General features: G+C 40.0%; 2 protein-coding genes across 4 annotated transcripts; one reads left to right on the forward strand and one right to left on the reverse strand.

Annotated features, from left to right (window-relative positions):
* Positions 1–3,253: 3,253 nt before the first annotated feature.
* On the reverse strand, positions 3,254–4,729 carry smim28 (small integral membrane protein 28; the record flags this gene model as incomplete). The annotated part of the gene is made up of 2 exons (XM_080758051.1): positions 3,254–3,676; positions 4,619–4,729. The coding sequence occupies 2 exons, from the start codon at positions 4,727–4,729 to the stop codon at positions 3,254–3,256; spliced, it is 534 nt and encodes a 177-aa protein (XP_080614177.1).
* Positions 4,730–11,797: 7,068 nt separating this feature from the next.
* LOC308312778 (uncharacterized protein) lies at positions 11,798–16,863 on the forward strand. Of its 3 annotated transcripts, none has more exons than XM_080759489.1 (7): positions 11,798–12,111; positions 13,775–13,895; positions 14,475–14,659; positions 14,945–15,114; positions 15,195–15,381; positions 15,831–15,964; positions 16,128–16,863. In XM_080759489.1, the coding sequence occupies exons 1-7, from the start codon at positions 12,048–12,050 to the stop codon at positions 16,551–16,553; spliced, it is 1,287 nt and encodes a 428-aa protein (XP_080615615.1). In that variant the 5' UTR covers positions 11,798–12,047; the 3' UTR covers positions 16,554–16,863. The 3 variants fall into 3 exon arrangements, with proteins under 3 accessions (XP_080615615.1, XP_080615616.1, XP_080615617.1); XM_080759490.1 differs by having other exon boundaries at positions 16,131–16,863; XM_080759491.1 differs by having other exon boundaries at positions 15,198–15,381.
* Positions 16,864–18,200: the final 1,337 nt, after the last annotated feature.

Consider the following 18,200-nt stretch of genomic DNA (forward strand, 5'->3'; position numbering starts at 1 on the left):
GCTGTATATTAAGTTGAGTAGCACAGAGACATTTCTTGTACAAAACAACTGATATGTAAAGACTTGATCGATGATACTATAAACGATGATGTTGCCTGCTTGGAGATGCTCAAAATTAAATTGTAAGTTGGTTTGTTTACAGATTTTTACATCTTCTACATGTTTAGATCTTTTAATTAATGCTACATCTTTTATTATTATTATTACCCATATTATTATTATCAATATTATTGTTATTATTACCAGTATATATATATATATATATATATATATATATATATATATATATATACATATATGAGAAACTATATATGTTAAATAATCAATCAGGAATAATGTAGGCCAAATGGATATAAATAAAGCATCAAGTTCATATGAAATATATAAACATACAGGCAAATATAATATGTCAAATATATATATATATACACACATGATGCCCAATTAGGCAGGCCAAACAGATAGGTCTGATTAGTCCACATTCCAGTTTCCATAAAGCAAAGGAAACACTCAAAGCTGAACTGCTGCAGGTCATCCCATAGTAAACTGGAACAAACAGTTGACACAAAGCACATGCAGTGCAGTGAGTCCATGATGAGGTGATGATCAAACAGTTGCTGTTCCACAGCGTTTCTGACTTACGTTTGCTCTTGGACGCACACAGGTTGGAGGGTTGCAGGAGGTGGTAGAAGGTGGAGGTTTATGTTTGGGAGACAGGCAGCAGTGGTTTGGTGATCTGGGCTTTGGGGAATGAGTGCAGCTAGGCCACTTATATAGCCTCCCACACCTGCGTGGCCAGGGAACAACCTGCCATTCAATCAGGCTTGATTGGATTGATGAGCCTCTCCATGAGCCTTTTGGCAGTTATTATTCCAGTCTACAAGGGGAGCACGTAGAGGTCATTGTCAGGATGTGAGTAATTATATTTTCAATTCATATGTTCAAATAGGCCTATGTTTGATATTATTCTGATTTGATATATTCATATTCTGTCTTTAAACATAATTCATAAAATGTTTCTTTCACATACTGTAATAAGATTTGAAGGACAAACATACATTTTCTTATAGAGTGCATGATGATGATGATGATGGTGATGGTGATGGTGATGAATCCATCCATTTTCAGGGCCAAACACATTTTCCAGGACTGTGCCCCTGTGATTGCCGCTGAGTACTTTAAAGAATGTTGAATGTCCGCAGGACTACCAGTATCATCAACCACAAAGTTTTCCATTCCTCAATAAAGCTTTTATCCTGTTATGTACTGTAGTAACAATAAAAGTGAGCATTTGGTAAAGCATATTATTGTATATGTGTGAACACTCTGATGTGTTTCTGAGGTGCGAGGTGAATTGCAGAGCTCTTTATGATGATAGTTGAAAAATACTGTTCCGTTACAAGCAATAAAGGTCTGGTAATGAAAATGTACTTTTCAAATGTACAAAACAATTGAAACAATATTAAAATATACTTAAAGTACCAAAAGTAAAAGTATGCATTGTGCAGAATAACCTGTTTCACAAGGTATCATAGTATAAAATTAAAATCTTTACAAGCTCACAACTTGGCTGCAATGTGACGCATTGTGAGCTTGTAGATCGGCTGACTGGGAAACATAATTCAATAGGAGTGCATATACAGTATGTGGAATTTGGGATAGGACCCTGGGAACATAAGACCCTGTTATCTTCCCATTGTGTGGCATAAAGCTTAGGCAGGACAATGGCAACATAGGAATGGCCCCATTGCCAGAGTGCCTGATGGAGGGGAAAGGAACTGGTTGGAATAACGTGTTCCTTCCACGCGCTACGTCCAACCAGGGAAACTCCCCCTACCTGACCCCCTGTCAGGTATAAAGGAGCAACTTGGACACTCATGCATGAAGGAAGCATGAGTTCAAGACCGTTGCTCTCCCCAGGTTGGCGGAGGGTGTGTAGAGCCCAGGATCACATTAGCTAATTTATACAGGGGTGAAAAATGGTTTACAAAATCATGGGATAAAAAAATTTTTAAAAGAAAGAAAATTAAAGCCTTTTTATTATAAAACAAAACAGCACTCAATACAGTATACATTGTTGTGTTTAAAACAGAAATGTTGGTGATATCACTCGCCCTTTTGACAACAATAACACTGCTGCCTAAGCCTCATTTATACACCATATTATCACAGTGTCACTCACACACAATATTTTCAAGGTAACAACAACTTGTTAGCTTGAAAATCTGTTATTTACAGCATAGTATAATTAAGATTTAGAGTATTGCTGTTATTTTCATAATAATTATCTTGAGAGAGCTTCATGGGACAGAAGAAAATATCACACATTACACAGTTTTTAACAGTCTGTCAAAACAAATATTTTGGGGTGCACAGTGTGGTTTTAGTGCAGTGACTGGAAGACATATACTAAAGGACACATTGATTTTTAACAGACTTTCTGAATGATCTTTCTTTGTTTTATGCAGGTTTTGTATCAGGCTATATGATGTACAGAGGCCAGTCTACTACAGTACACTACACAGGGATAATTCAAACAGTCGACATGAACACAAATGTCTTGTTCTTAGAAACTATTAAACTTAGCCTAACAATCTTTTATATATTGTACTGTATGTAGGTGAATGTGCCACGTGGCAGGTTCTACACTTGTGGTCTGTCTTTGTTGCTGAGCCACGACAACTGTTCCACTATTATAATAAAGCTATAAAAAGCCAAGATCTGTATTAACGTTTCGGGTGACTTATAAAAAGATTGAGGCTAAAACTAGTCTTCAAAATAAAACTTCCAGCTGAAAAGACGTGGCAGAATCTAAACGCAGCGAGAACCAATTCTGGCAGTAAATTAGTTTTAACAAGACATTGACATCCATATATGTTTTAAACCCATATAGGTTTATTATGGGTTTATTATGAGCTCAAAGGCCATGAAACACATTTCATAAATCATCATCATCATGAAAAGAAAATGAAGAGACATTTGTTCAAATAAAAAATTATGTAGTACTGACTTTAAGTGACATTGGTGCCATGAGAATGTATACCTGTGTCATCATGAATAATCCCCTTGACCGCAACTACAGTGGTACAATTTAGACTTTTCATGAAGTTTCAGTTGTTACACAGGGTTTTACATTGATGTCATGTCATGTCATGTCATGTCATGTCATGTCATGTCATGTCATGTCATGTCATGTCTTATGCACACAGCTTCAAATAAAGTGTTACCCTGCAAGGTTTTTACCTAATTCTTATCACACATAGTGTCTGTTGTACTTCAGCTGCGGACACAACTTGGCTTCCAAGTCCTCTATCTTTATGGACTCAGCATCTTTGGAGCTGGTGAGGCTGGCGGCACGTGTGATCCTTGTCAGAGTTTCTTCATAGGGTGGTGGCAGGTAAACCATGAGGAAGACTCCATCTGATGCGTCAGAGCTGGTGCTGGTGTGTCGCTCAGCCCTGCTGGTTAGTGAAGAGAGGAACTCTGTGCTGTTCTTAGCACCTTCCAGGTCCAGAGCCATGATATTGGCCATGGTCAGCTTGCTGCGAGAGCACCGGCGATGGACCATTAGGACCACTAGAGCCAGTATGAGGACGGAGAAAACTGGGAGGACCACATAGATCACAAGTTCTGACTTGCTCTCCTCCCCGGGGCTTAGATCATTCCAGTGGTATCCCTGAAGATGCAGAGAAATATATAGTGCAAATCTTTAGATTTGGCGATTATTGTTGAGTACTTGTCATATCTAATGCACCACGTCTCTGTATGTCTGTCTGTGTGTCTGTCTGTCTACGTGTGTACGTCTGTAATGCACGTAACTCAAGATATATATAATTGCTTTATATATTATTTATCTAAATATCATTTAAACTGTTGTCATGGTGTGACTAAAAAACTATTGACTATTGACTAGTACTACAGTGCAACTTATGTCAGCTGAGGTTGGCATTTATGCCTGGCTGTCAGCATTTTACTGTTCCAAATTCCCTCGATATAATGTCCTGTATAGTAATCAGTTAATGTCGTTGATGTTCTTCGTCTAGACCGCCCCAGATCGAGACCGCCCTTGACCTCTCAAAGCTCTGCATGGGCAGCTTTAATTTTCCATTTCCCTGACACAAAGAGCACTCACGACCAATCGCCATGCTGAAATGCAAGATTTTGCAAGAGGCTTAAAGGACTCTCAACGCACGAAAGCAACAAGCACATGAGCTTTGGGTGATTTAACTGCAGACTGGCTTTCAGGACCATGGACAGCGCTTCATTCTATTCAAAGTTTGGTTGTTGTTGGTATGGCAGTCTCTCCATGTTTCACCATAGCAATTACTATCAATTACTCAAATGGCATTTTAATAGCAATATGGCTGTGTAAACTGTGCCTTTGTCAGCAAACTAAATGTTTCATTTTAGCTAATCTAACATTGTATAAGAGTTTGATACAAAATGTAACTTATATGCATTTCTGTAGACTCTAGATTGGCTATAGTATATGAAAATAATAACCCAGGCCTAAATGTATTTTATTTCATTTTCCATAGCATGCATCAGTCATCGTATGAATGCATTGCTGGTCCAGTCAACAAAAAACAGCCCCCCCCCCCCCCACACACACACACACCTGCAGTTGTTTCTCCAGCGTAGGGGGCGAAGGTGAACCTGTCATCCAGTCGTACGTCCCTCGGCCGGCTGGACCAAACTTCATCCAACTGCTCTCCAGCAGTGCCCGCATTGTGCCTGCTGAGTGGAACAGAGTGGTGGCAGATGGAGACACAAAATGAGCCCTCGTCTGGTCGTAGAGTATGAGTGAGAATGGACCGTCCAACCCTGTACTGTATCTCTTAAATGTCTCTGTGTTAACAAACTGACCACACGAAAAGGTCCACAGAAACGAGGGGTGGGATGAGGCTTAGCATGAGGTCCGGTGGGAGGGCTAAGCAGCTTCGCACATGCAGCATGGGATCCAGGACAGGGGTTGACCAGCAGTTGGACTCAAGGGCAGTCGCTTGCTGGACGGATTTGCGGTAATGCAGCTGGCCTACATTGCAAAGTGTGTGTGTGTGTGTGTGTGTGTGTGTGTGTGTGTGTGTGTGTGTGTGTGTGTGTGTGTGTGTGTGTGTGTGCGTGTGCGTGCGTGCGGCAAGGGTCACAGGGATGCTCCAATGTCTTTAACAGTCAATCATAATATGACAGAGAAAGGACTGAGAAAGGAGCAGGACTCCAACCCTGTCGCACATTGAGGAGGGAGATTTTAAAACTACACAGCTGTTGCACGCTTGTGCTTATGCATGTGTGAGAGTCGAGATGCAGGTTTGCAAATACTTTCAGAAATAGGCTGAGCGTGACAAACATCTGCTGGGCTGAGGGATATAGAGTGTGTTAATATAAGCTTAAGCAGCTCTCAAAGATGAAACTGTCAACATGTGCCTGTATACAAACTGAAAAGCTTGCCTGAGTTGCCCATTGTTATCAAGCCATGGTATGCCTGTTCTTTGCATTAATGGTTGAAAATTAGGTTGAAAATTCCTGAAATTCTACTCACCCTGGCCTGATCTAAATCCTCAACATGCCTTCAATCAAGAGATTAACAGAGCCATCAAGCCTTGGTTCATGATGAACCTCATGATCATTTTGTCATGATGATGATCTCTTCCTGTCTTCCCATGTATGCCACATGCTGTACAGGAAATAAACGCGGGCGAGATGGATTATGGGCGACTATACCTGAGGTACCATCACCTGAGGATCTTGTGTCATATACTGTTGAATGTGGTTGTAGGTCAGTGTGTAGCTGTCAATATACTCTGCTCTATGCCAACAAAACTAAACTAAAACTGGCCATGGCCATGGCTCAGCGGTCCAGGCACCTTGGCTGGTAATCCAGTCTGGCATGTCACCCCATCTCTCTCCCCATTTCCTGTCAGCCTACTGTCTATTCCTCTATAAAAAATAAATAAAGGCGAAAGCCACAAAAAACATAAAAACAAGAAAGAAAAACTATACAGGACAAAGGTTCTTTAAAAAAAACTATAGGCCTACCTTTTCATTTTTGTTGTCAGTAACTTTGTAGCAGGTGTTATAATTCTATATAGCACTGATATTCTGGGAATCTCATAGGCAACAATTTGGCGAACCAAAAATTGCATATCTACAAGCTCACTTTGATGCATTGCAAGTTGTGTGTATTTTTAGAGAGGATATTTGGTGTAGAGGGGGAAAAAGGAGACCGGGTCTAGTATAGTGGTTAAATCATCGTAAAAAACATGATCATATGTTCAGAATTATAGTGATTAACTTCTAGCAAAACTATGGCAATGATTTACAGTATACAGTATTATTCAATTCATTAAATGTATTATTATTATTATTATTATTATTATGTAGTAGTAGTAGTAGTAGTATTAACAACTTTGAATCAATGTCATGAACATTTCCCAGATTGATGCTTCATTTCCTACAAAGCCAAATTATTTACAGGACCTTAACTACAGTAAAAAGTAGTGAGTGAAGAACGTGACCTTGCAAAAGTGACACGTTGCTATGGCTAGTTCAAATAAGGTTAATCTCAGCTCTCCTCAGCAGCATGAATAATTAGATTTACACTGGTTTTATGCCTGAGTAATCACGACAAATACAACCATTATATATTTCATTACAGATGTCACTGATAAATACCCACATTAACAATCCTGTCTACCCTGGCTGAGTGCAGTGAGCGAAATACATGATCAAAGCCTGTCTCAGTCAAACACAATAACTTCTGCATACAGTAGGCCTACATACCTACCAAATTATTCTTGTGAATGAGAATATTGCTGACATTGACAACACTGTCACATGATCAATCTTCCTCGTGTTGTTTATTTAAATCTTGCATGGATCATCACTACAACATTATGTTCTGTTGTTCTTCAGCATAGTGCTACAGCATACTGTATGCTACAGCATGTCAGATAGGCTACCTGGAGATGTTCACGCACTGTCGACATTTATTTAAACAAGTGTCTAAAATTAATTTTAATATTAATTTAAACGAGACAAAAACAAAAACCATTTGTCCATTTATTATTTGTCATTAATTCATTTTGTGGGTTTACAACATCTGAGGATGTTTAATAATTGTTCCCAGCCCTATCTTTTCTATCTTTTTTATTCATTAATTTGTTTGTGTCAGGCACACGTGGAAAGGACTCAGGATGCAGACACAAAAGTCACTGAAAGCAGGTTTTATTCCAAAAACTTCAAAACAGGCAAGGGGTAGGCAAACATCAAAACAGTAGAATGCAAAGGTCAAAATCCAAAGGCAGTCAGAAGTAGAAGCGAGGGCTGAAGTACCGGCAAGGGCTTGGCAAAAATCGTGGTCTAAGAGAAGCAAAACAGAAGTCAGTAAGGCAAAGGCTTGACTATGGCTTGGCTGCTTGGAAGGTCACAAGACAATCTGGCAGAGATTGCAGAGAGACTGAGACTTAAATACTGTGGGCATGATTGCAGGGGATAGAATGCAGGTGGTTCAGACACACCCACACTCCCACTCAGACTGTGACAGTTTGTTTATTTATTCATTTAAATGAGCAAGGGGACAGTATATACAGCAGGTCCCTGTTGAACTCAGTCAGGTGCTTTGAGCATCTAGTCGAAGCTTATATCAGCTTCTCACTTATGGCCCCCCATTAGACCCCATGCCGTATACTTACAGACAAAACAGGTCAAGAGACAATGGCACCATTTCCCCATTGTGCTATTGAAGCTCACCATCAGCCCGGCAATGGCTCAGGGGACAGGGGTAGAGTGACCGGATGTGTGTGTGTGTGTGTGTGTGTGTGTGTGTGTGTGTGTGTGTGTGTGTGTGTGTGTGTGTGTGTGTGTGTGTGTGTGTGTGTGTGTGTGTGTGTGTGTGTGAATGGGTGAATGTAATGCACAATCTCTGTAAAGCGCTATATAAATGCACCAGTGAGCTTCAGTGGCAGTGCTCAGTGACATATTAGACTGGTGCTGGATAGCGGGGTACGGTGGCACAGTTGGTAGTGCTGTCACCTCACAGCTAGAAGGTCCTGGGTTCGATTCCCGCTCGGGGCGCTGTGGGTGCTGGCGGCGTGTTTCCTCCTCCGCGTCATCAGTGCCCATACCCGAAGGTGGGGTTGGCGAAAGGGCCTCTCTGTGTGGAGTTTGCATGTTCTCCCCGTGTCCTCTAGGGTAGATACCCTCACAAAAACATGCAGTAATCCTGGTCTCTAAACTGCCTCCCCCTGGCCAGCCGGGGCGCCTGATGGAGGGGAAAGGAACTGGTTGGAATAACGTGTTCCTTCCACGCGCTACGTCCAACCAGGGAAACTCCCCCCTGTTAGGTGTAAAGGAGCAACTTGGACACTCAAGCATGAAGGAAGCATGAGTTAAGTCCGTTGCTCTCCCCAGGTTGGCAGAGGGTGTGTAGAGCCCAGGATCACATTAGATGATTGACACAGGGGTGAAAAATGGGTTACAAAATCGTGGGATAAAAAATATATTTAGAAAAGACTGGTGCTGGATACTGGACTTACGGTGCTGATGGACAGCACCACTAGCAGCTCTCAACACTGACACCACCTGTACTCCCTGTCCAATCCTGATGCTCAAACTCAGTGGTGGAAAAAGTAATCAGTTTCTTTATGTAAGTTAAAGTACCAATACTGCAAGCAATGCAGAAACACTTGTTAGAAGTAAAAGTCCAGTAATCAAAATTGAATCGAAAAGTACAAAAGTATTGCATCTAAATATACTTAAAGTACCAAAGGTAAAAGTTCGCATTATGCAGAATGTCCCGTTTCACACGGTATAAAATGTATTCAAATATTCAGCTGGGTTGTTCAGTATATTTATTATTAGGAGCCATGTGTGGATGCAATACCACGTCTATTATGTTTTGGGTGACCAATGACCATGCCATGTTGTCTTGTCTTGTCTTGTCGTACGTTTGTCTTGTTTTTGTTTCAAAACTTGATTCAGGTTATGTGGTTTGTATTAGTGTCGCTTCCATGTTAGCATAGGACTATGCAACTTTTTATTTTATTTTCTTATTTTTATTTTATGCTACCACAATATTTTGTGTATGGACTCACAACATTTTGTTATCTTTTATATGTTTCATATGGGTGTGTCACAGCTGTCATTTGATTTACTGTATACCCTACCCTGAATCTTGAATAAACAAAACAGTGGAAAGAAAAATGTATTCAAATATTTAGAAAATATTTTCAAATGTATATTTTCAAATCCAAAGTTTAAATGGTTAAAGTATGTTTTGTAATAATAATTCAAATCTGAGAGTAACTAGTAAAAATCTTTCAAATAGTAGTGATTGTAGTGGAGTAAAACATACAATATTTATTTGCCTCTGAGATGTACTGAAGTAGAAGTAAAAGTGTTGACATTTTAAAATCCCCACAGTAAAGAAAACTATGGCCTGTTTTGCCATGTTGAATGATATGAATCTCGTCAAGCATCATAATACCGATACTTTGAAGCAGGTCAAACCAATGGATATAACAACATAGTCACATCACACTCTTAATTAAGAAAATTACTTCTACTCTATTTTGGCGTGCAGCCTTAGTCCAGATGTTTAGCACGACGGACAGATAGACAGTGACACACGCCCAATGTCGCCCATATCCGTGATCCAGCTGTCAACAGCTGTCTCACCGCAGCCCTGCAGGTTGCACAGTTCTCTGGGAAAACCGGGATTTGTCCCTGCATGGGGATTATTTGGCCAGGCGTGCAGACTGTAACTGTAATTACTCCAGTCCTCACGTGGCACACTGATAGACAGATATGTGAGCCACTCCCAGTGTCTGCATTTATGACAGTGGTTCTCAAAGTGTGGCCTGAGGACCCCCAGGTGTCCTTGAGTGGGTTCCAATTACTAAATATAACATCAAAATCAATTTAACCACTTTAACCCTATTTTATAGGCCTACTTCATTTATTCAAAAACAGCCGATCTATAAACTCACGTGTCACAGTGTGACATACTGTTAATATGCCTTCTACTAAAACTGGTGCTAGATTGAGTGACGCAAGGTTGTGATCTACTTTTCTACACAGTCATAGACTGGATAGTGACGGCGGTGGCTCAGGGGTAGAGTGGCTGGATGGTAACCGCAAGGTTGTCAGTTCGAACCCGGGCTCCCCCAGAGTTAGTGTCGAAGTGTCCTTGAGCAAGACACTGAACCCCTAATTGCTCCTGATGTGCTGGTTGGTGCCTTGCATGGTTTCCACTGCCTTCGGTGTATGAATGTGTGTGTGAATGGGTGAATTGATGCACAATCTATGTAAAGCGCCTTGGATAAAGGCACTATATAAATGCACCATTTACCTGTCTGGCAACATGAGACTACTGTATATAGACTGGATGATGCAAAGAACCACTGATATCAGGTGGAAGTACAGCATACTGTAATTACAAAACAAAAACTGTAGCCTATACCAGAGCTGTGTTCTTTCGACCGATATGGCTCTGAACACTGATGGAGAAGGACCAACAACACATGTCCTACAGCAGTGTTTCTCAGCCTGCGGGTCAGGAGCCCCAACTTCCCCCAAGGGGGTCCCCACATGTTCCCCACATGACAGTAAAGTCACAATTTAAGGACCTTTAAGATATTTTAATACCTAAAGAAGATTTAGAAGACCATTACTGCATCAACAGTAGGCCTATAATCAACAAACTAGCCTACTATTTAAAAAAAAGCTGGTCAAACATCCCAAAATGCAAACATGACCCGCTTTAATTACTACAATCATATTAATAGCTGGCCTGGGCCGTGGCTCAGCGGTCCAGGCACCTTGGCCGGTAGCCCGAGCCTGGCAGTGTGCCGCGGGCTCGACTCCCGATCCCGACGGCCTTTACTGCATGTCACTCCCCCACCCCTCTCCCCCATTTCCTGTCAGCCTACTGTCTGTCCCTCTATAAAAATATAAAATAAAGGCGAAAGCCACAAAAAAATAAATTAAAATCATTTAAAAAGAATCATATATAAAATCATATTCTTTCTTATGGCAAAGTGATTTAGACAGATGTCTGTGATTACAGATTTTAAACTACAATACCATTTGTCATGATTCTGGAGGAAAAAAGAAGATATTTTGCATCATCACTCATCATCAGAATGGATCTGTGAAGCTGGAAATATATTTTTGAATAGCAAAATTAATTACATGTGAGAAATTTGTGCTAGGAATACTGTTAAAACATTTTAGAATTACAAATGGCCCGGCTTTTCATAAGTGACAGTAGGCCTATAATATTTTTGAGGGGCGCTATCCTCTCCTATAGCTTTTGAACCCAGTCTCAATATTTGCCATTGACAATGAAAGGAGAAATTAGGTCAAATGTCCGTCAAATATGACGTAAATTTGTGGCAACAAGGCAACAGGCATTCTGATTGGCCAGTATGAGATGATCCATGATGATGTACGATGATAAGAGCGCCCCTCGCTTCACACGGGTGTGATTTATTACAATACACACGCTTGTGTCTATATTGCATGTTACCGGCAGGGGGCGCCTTTTGCTTGTGTTGAACTGAGCAGAGTATCCCGTGGGAGTAGAGTAGACCCCGGTCATTTGCTCAGCCAGGTGAGTTTATAAACTACCGGTAGATAGTTTCACCTGTGTCGAATTTGTCTCAGTTGTCTTGTCAGTTGTCACTGTCAGGTGGTTGGATAACTAACAAGCTGTAAATTACCCACGCATGAGATTTCATTAGAGGTAATCAGGACGTGACTCACTAGTTAGGCTAGCCTATTTCTGAGAAGTATGACATAAGAATAGACGGGAAGTGGAGGGACTCCGACTCAGGGAGTGTCAGTGACTGACGAGAATCCTCGGTCTGGGAATGTCTTTTTGCCTCGGTCTGGGACTGGGAATGTCTTTTTGTCTATTTTCAAAGATTTTAAAGATGTTTTAACGGCCTGGTAATTGGAATATATAGGCCCTATAACCCTGGGTTTAATTCTTGGTCATTTTTTGGATTAAAGTAGACCAACTGATTGACTCACCCCTCACCGTAACCATGGTGTTTGATATTCATGTTTCATTATCAGTTCTTGCTTTGATTGCAGGTGCGTTCTCCCTGGGTAAGTATAGGCTATACATTCCACTACCAGATATTCCACTTCTAATTCTTATCTTGTATATGAAATAATAGGCTAACTGTCCATTAGTCAGCTTAAATAATTAGGCATATTAATTAAGTAAATAATTACTCCTAAACTGTGTGTGTGTGTGTGTGTGTGTGTGTGTGTGTGTGTGTGTGTGTGTGTGTGTGTGTGTGTGTGTGTGTGTGTGTGTGTGTGTGTGTGTGTGTGTGTGTGTGTGTGTGTGTGTGTGTGTGTGTGTACTTTGCCATGTCCATGGCTGTGACAGTTGGAACAAGTATGATAAATTATCTTCTTGATAGTCACGATCCAAAGGTGGACACCACTTGTCATAAAAACTATGTGTGCCTATGCTGCTATGAAAGTTCAGTTAAATATTTACTTGGCATGACACAGATAGTTAAATTCTAATTTATATTCCTATTTGAATAGTTTGTAAAGAGTTGGCATTTCCAACCAATGCTGAAATACTGTGTTGGCTCTGTTAAGGTCTCTTAGACCATAACAAAGAAGGGAAACAAGATTATTAAATAGAATCATTAATTTTAAAGTTGAATGAACACATGTTTCCAACACAGACTTCGCAGGGAAACTAAACTGCCACGACAAACTGAGAACTGATAGTCAAACAAACATTGTGCCCTGGCCATGCTCTGGTGTGGCCCAGGTGGAAGAGAAAAAACCTCAGGCAAGGTGGCTCTTTTATAGTGATTGGAGGCACTGGCCAGCTGCCTCCAATCCTTGATTGCCACCACTCTCCAACCAGATCCCATCACACTGAAAGACAGACTAGTATTAGTAAAGCACATACACAAACCCTGACATAGGCCCTGGGGCCGTCACAGCTCAAAACTATAAAAAGCAGTAGAATCTGGTTATTAGTATTATTCAGGCAGCTGTGGTGGAATATTGGTGTAGGCCCTGGTTTACATTTTCTGTATTTGGGACGGTGTACTGATGTCCCAAATACAGAAACGGTAAACTAGGGTACTGAAAGGGGCTAGGACCTGGGACATAATATGGCTTGCTCTATCGTGTCCAAGCAGCCTGAATTGGCAAGAAATTACTCTCTCACACACACACACACACACACACACACACACACAGCAGCTCTACAGTGGTTGTTGTTTAAGTGCCTTGCTCAAGGGCTCTTCAACTTTGACATATATGAGTTATATTAGTATTATTTACATACATGTAATGGATTAAGTGAGATGGGGGTGTATGTTATCAAGGAAACAGCTGCCTAGAATATTGCAGATTAACTATAATTTAAGTATTGCTCAGTCAGAACGCTTGTAAATGCTGGCTTGCGAGAACAATCTACTGATAAGGTACCCAAATATAGTAGAGGATCATTTGTTGACTGACCGACGACTACTCTGACATTGTACAGGCTCACACCAAACGCATCTTATTTTGAACCTGATGGGTGGAATTGGTATCCCAAATTAAAAATGTATTTTCTGTTTAGTGAGAGATGGGGAGACCCCCGTTACTGAACAAACTCTCAGTGTAGCAATGATTGCAATTGGAATGTAATGTAGAGCTATGTACTTTACACTATCATCCATCCACTTTTACTGACACAACTACTGAATTGAGCCAATTACATATTCCTCTTTTTCATTTCTTCCTGTAGTGCCACCTCCAGAGAATGTCACAGTGAGCTGTCACAACTTCCAGACAACCGTCTACTGGAACTACAGCAGGCCGCATCCAAAGACTAGCTTCAAGTTAAACATCAGTGCCAGTGATGCTGGGTAACTTTAATATTGTATTATGACTATTGTAATGAGATTTGTATCCCAGCAATCATAGTACATGTAGAGCACTGGTTCCCAAACATTTTGATTTGAATTATTTCAAAGTAATTTCATGAATATTAAAATCAAATCAAAGACATTCCGTAAATTAGAAAATAAATGTTTAGGAAGTACTGAAAATAGCAGGTAGATATGTTATTTTCACTAGTTGGGGTCCTGGGCAAACGTCTAATTTCTGAGTTAAAATGTTTGGAAACCACTGATGTAGTGGACCTCCAGTATTTAGCGATACATAGATGTTTTGGCTTCATGCTGCCAAATACTTAAAACCCTGCTAAACACTCACTATATCACAATATTTTTTGTGGGACATGGTGACGGACATCACCCAAGCCTAACCAATAAGAGTGCAGTGTTACTATTGAAAATCTTGCCACCACTAATAAAACAAATGTATATTTGAGTCAGTTTCTCCTAAATTACGTTGTATATACATTGTATCCCAACTGATGTACTGATGTACAGCATACTGGTATTCCTTTTGTTTCAATTCCATTTATTGTTGTTTTTTCCAAGGTCCATCAATGTGTCTGTAACTGACGAGCAACGCTTGTATGAGCTCACCTCGTTCGTATGGGAATCTGAAAAACGTTTCTCTGCTTTCCAGTCTGTGACTGTATCTGCCGCAGAGGGGAAACATGAATCCAAAATGGTTGAATCCACATTCACATTTAATGAATTAAAGCCAGCTTTTAAACAATGTAAGTAATATACTACAGTATATGTTAAAGTAACCATAAGTATCTTTGGTCTAGCTGTTCTACTCTCTAACCAGACACTACTGCTTTTTTTTCTTTTGAATAGTTTGTACTTTATTGACAGTTTGCAAAAAAATTAAATAAAAAGTGTACAGTTTAATACAATGCTAAAATAATTGAACCCAAAAAAGCACTATGGCTTGTTTCTATTGGGTTCCTTAATTAATTGCTTCACACTGTATGTTTTGATTCTTTTGAAACAGACTGACAATGTTACTTTGATTGCAGGTGAATTAGACTTCCCTCCTGTGAATCTATCTATGAAGGGATTGGATGCCACAGTGAGGTTTGACAACCCCCATCACTACTATGAAACTATGAAAACTATGAAACTAAAGCAGGCCTACAGTGCTCGTGAATTTGTATTCACTGTTCACCTGTTGAATAATGGACAACAGGTAACTTATTATTATTACATTTTTTTTAATGGATGTTTAAAGAGACATTTCTGCATAAAACATGTGTTAATGCCATTTAGAAGATCTTCAGATCCGAGGCTTCAGATCCGATAGAGTGCCCCAACGAAATCTGCACATATAGCTTCAAGTGTCCAGATATGGAGAAGTACTGCATTACGTTAGAAGGATGGATGAAAGGATCAAACTATGAAGTTCCCTTCAAAAAGACTGACCCCATCTGTGCTACTGATGAGGACACTGTACAAGGTATGAACCGATGAATTGGGAAATGTCCTTTTCACTGTACATTAGGATAGCATTTGATTCCTCCAACAAGTGGGCCCCAAAACAATTGGCAAAGAAATACTTTTAAAAATATATATATTATATAACATTAATATAGAACTAAAACAATTTAGGCCAAAACAAATAAGATGGTATTTTCTTCCTTAGAAATTTTCTATTCAAAAGTATTACTTTATGTTGGTGATCAAATTGATTGAGTGTGTATATGTCGTATTTGTTGTCATACCTTATATTATGTTTGAGTACTTTGTCTAACTTACTATTTGTTTATTATCTTAGGTGAGAACCATGTATAAGCCCTTTGAGTTTCTCAAGTGCACTTATTTTTCTCTAAAACATTTTTTATTGCGCTAATAAAAAAAATAGAAACTATAGAAAGTAAATTGTATGATTTTTGTTTTTCGTTGCAGACACTGGCATTTATACCATCATATTTGTGGTGGTTCTGCTAACAGTCTTTGTAATTGTAGTGTGTGTGGTGTTATTAATTAATGCCAAGGCAAAGGCATGGAAAATGATTCCTTCTAGTCTACCAAAGGCTTTGGTAAGTCATCAAATTTGAAAGTCACTTGTATTACCTTGTTGTTACCTTGTTACCTCTCTCTCCTTTGACTAATGTCAAGGTGCTGTTTTTTCCTTTGTTTTGTCAATGGGTAACCAGATTGGTTTCATTATGATATTAATATCCGTTTCATTCTGTTGCACAGAAGATGCCAATGGACTCAAGTAAATACGGGAACGTAATGAACATCCCCTATGAGAGTGTTTCCACTATCAGCTTTACGGAGCCAGACTTTACCAAGTCTGACAGCAGCCTGATGGTTGTCACTGCAGAGGAGACGGATCGCAGCGAGTCTCAAACCTACTGCTCCAGGTCTGATCCGTCTTCTCCTAAATCCATTGGCTCTGCGTACGCGGAAGACAGGCTTTCAGAGAGCAGTAACCAACACAAGTCCAAGGACACCTACGAGTCAGAACTTTGCTCTGAGGAGGACTCAGTGGAAACGGCATCTGTTACATTGGATCCAGAGGAGGAATGTTCTTCTGGCTATGACCGACCACACAGACTGGAGGTGGATGTGGTGGATATGGGCCATGGGGATGTTGTTAAATGCTACAATCGACGATGTTGATATTTAATCCATTCAGGATTGGGTACTTGGTTTTGCAATGCCCTGCTACACTAAATGACTCATAAGTAGCCTACTCTTCATTTGATCATAACACAAGAGGAGCAAAATGCTCCTTTCTGAAAGGGTGAAGGGGGTTAGAGCTGTACTTCAGTGATTCTAGTTGGTCGGGTCGGGACCATAATTTGACAGTGACTTTTAAGATATGTTTTAATAGAGGGTGTGCACGTGACATCATCAAACCAGGAAGTTATGCAGGAACGCCTACTGAGTAGCAAAAAACTACTTTCTGGCCTCGACAGCCCATACATCCACACAGAAAAGTCATATCTGATTGCATTAAACAATGCAATCAGATATGATTTGCAACACTTTGCATGTTGCTTTGCCACTCGATTTGCCACTCGATGTGCCATTCACTTTAAGCATACCTTTAATGTTGGTTTTTTTAATTGACTATATACAAGCTCACATTGTGAGGCGTTGAGCTTGTAGATCTGCTATTTTCCACAATATATATCTGTGGAGCAGAGTCAAACAAAATGCCTCAACTCCTCCAAGCGACTATTTTCCCAGTTGGTTTTAACCTCAGCATCTAACCCCTTCCTCTCTCCAAGCTACCAACACCATCGTTATCTGGAGACAAGGACTTGCAACAAAAAGGAACTCGCTTCAGCTCTGGTCAGATTTACATAAAATGCTGTGTGCTTCTGTGTACATCTTGGTTTAAATAACTTTATAATGTGGCTGTGCCAAAAGTACTGTAACATGCCAACCTACACAGCAGACCTCAATGTAAATATGTATGTTGTTTTGGAGCTTCTCCTTTTGTTTTTTTTCAGTGGGAGTTAATTACAGATTAAAATTGCTCGTTTTTATTTTTATTTATTTTACAATGGTTCAAGGTGAACAATAAAGCAGTTATGAAATATTGTCTTTACACAGCTTTTATTTTGCAGTATACACTTGCCTGGACTAAATGTCGCCATTAGCAACAACTGCACATCTGAGCAAAATGCCATATCATAAAGTTCCCCAACTTAAATTCTACCTTTATGTTCCCATTATTAGTACAAGTTCAATTATGAAGGCGACACTCAAATTTATGAATTCTGACTAAATTGAATGAACCCTCGAAGCAGGACCGGTCTAACAACTGTCACCAAAGTAAACACATGGTTGAGAACTCATATCATGGCTTTCATCAAGGAGACTCCCTGATGAGTCATGTAGCCAACATGTGTCAGAGCTGTTTTACCGGTTTGACCATGAACACGTCAACTTAATGAAGGCATTTTTTAAGTTTTGGTTTTCTGTTTAATCTCCCCTACTGGTGGTTCTGCATCTATCAAGCAAGTGGACTCATAGTAGTGGATGCCTGAGCACCTCCTGATATAACATCCATTTTATGGACCACTTACTCTCATTCAATACAAAGACTAGCCTAGGTAATTTTGTTTCCCCTCTTGAAAATGCCATGTCATGCAAGTTCTGAGGTAATTAAACCAAATCTTAGTCAGTGAGTTCCTGGCATTGATAATTCATGCCAGTGTGATCAGTGCAGATCATTGATGACATGCAGGATTTAATATGAAAACGCTAGTCTCTCGAGACAGACTGTTGACTCACGAAGAGGCTGCTGTTTTCCCT

The sequence above is a fragment of the Protomyctophum bolini genome (genome assembly GCF_963924005.1).
Source record: "Protomyctophum bolini genome assembly, chromosome: 3".
NCBI classification, from domain to species: Eukaryota; Metazoa; Chordata; class Actinopteri; order Myctophiformes; family Myctophidae; genus Protomyctophum; species Protomyctophum bolini.

What these genes read in the sequence shown, in the direction of transcription:
- LOC308312778 (XM_080759489.1), top strand. Translation starts at nt 12,048, where the DNA reads ATGGTGTTTGATATTCATGTTTCATTATCAGTTCTTGCTTTGATTGCA. An exon ending in TGCAGGTGCGTTCTCCCTGG is followed by an intron (nt 12,112 to 13,774) that starts GTAAGTATAGGC and finishes TTCTTCCTGTAG; the next exon opens with TGCCACCTCCAGAGAATGTC. An exon ending in CTAGTCTACCAAAGGCTTTG is followed by an intron (nt 15,965 to 16,127) that starts GTAAGTCATCAA and finishes TCTGTTGCACAG; the next exon opens with AAGATGCCAATGGACTCAAG.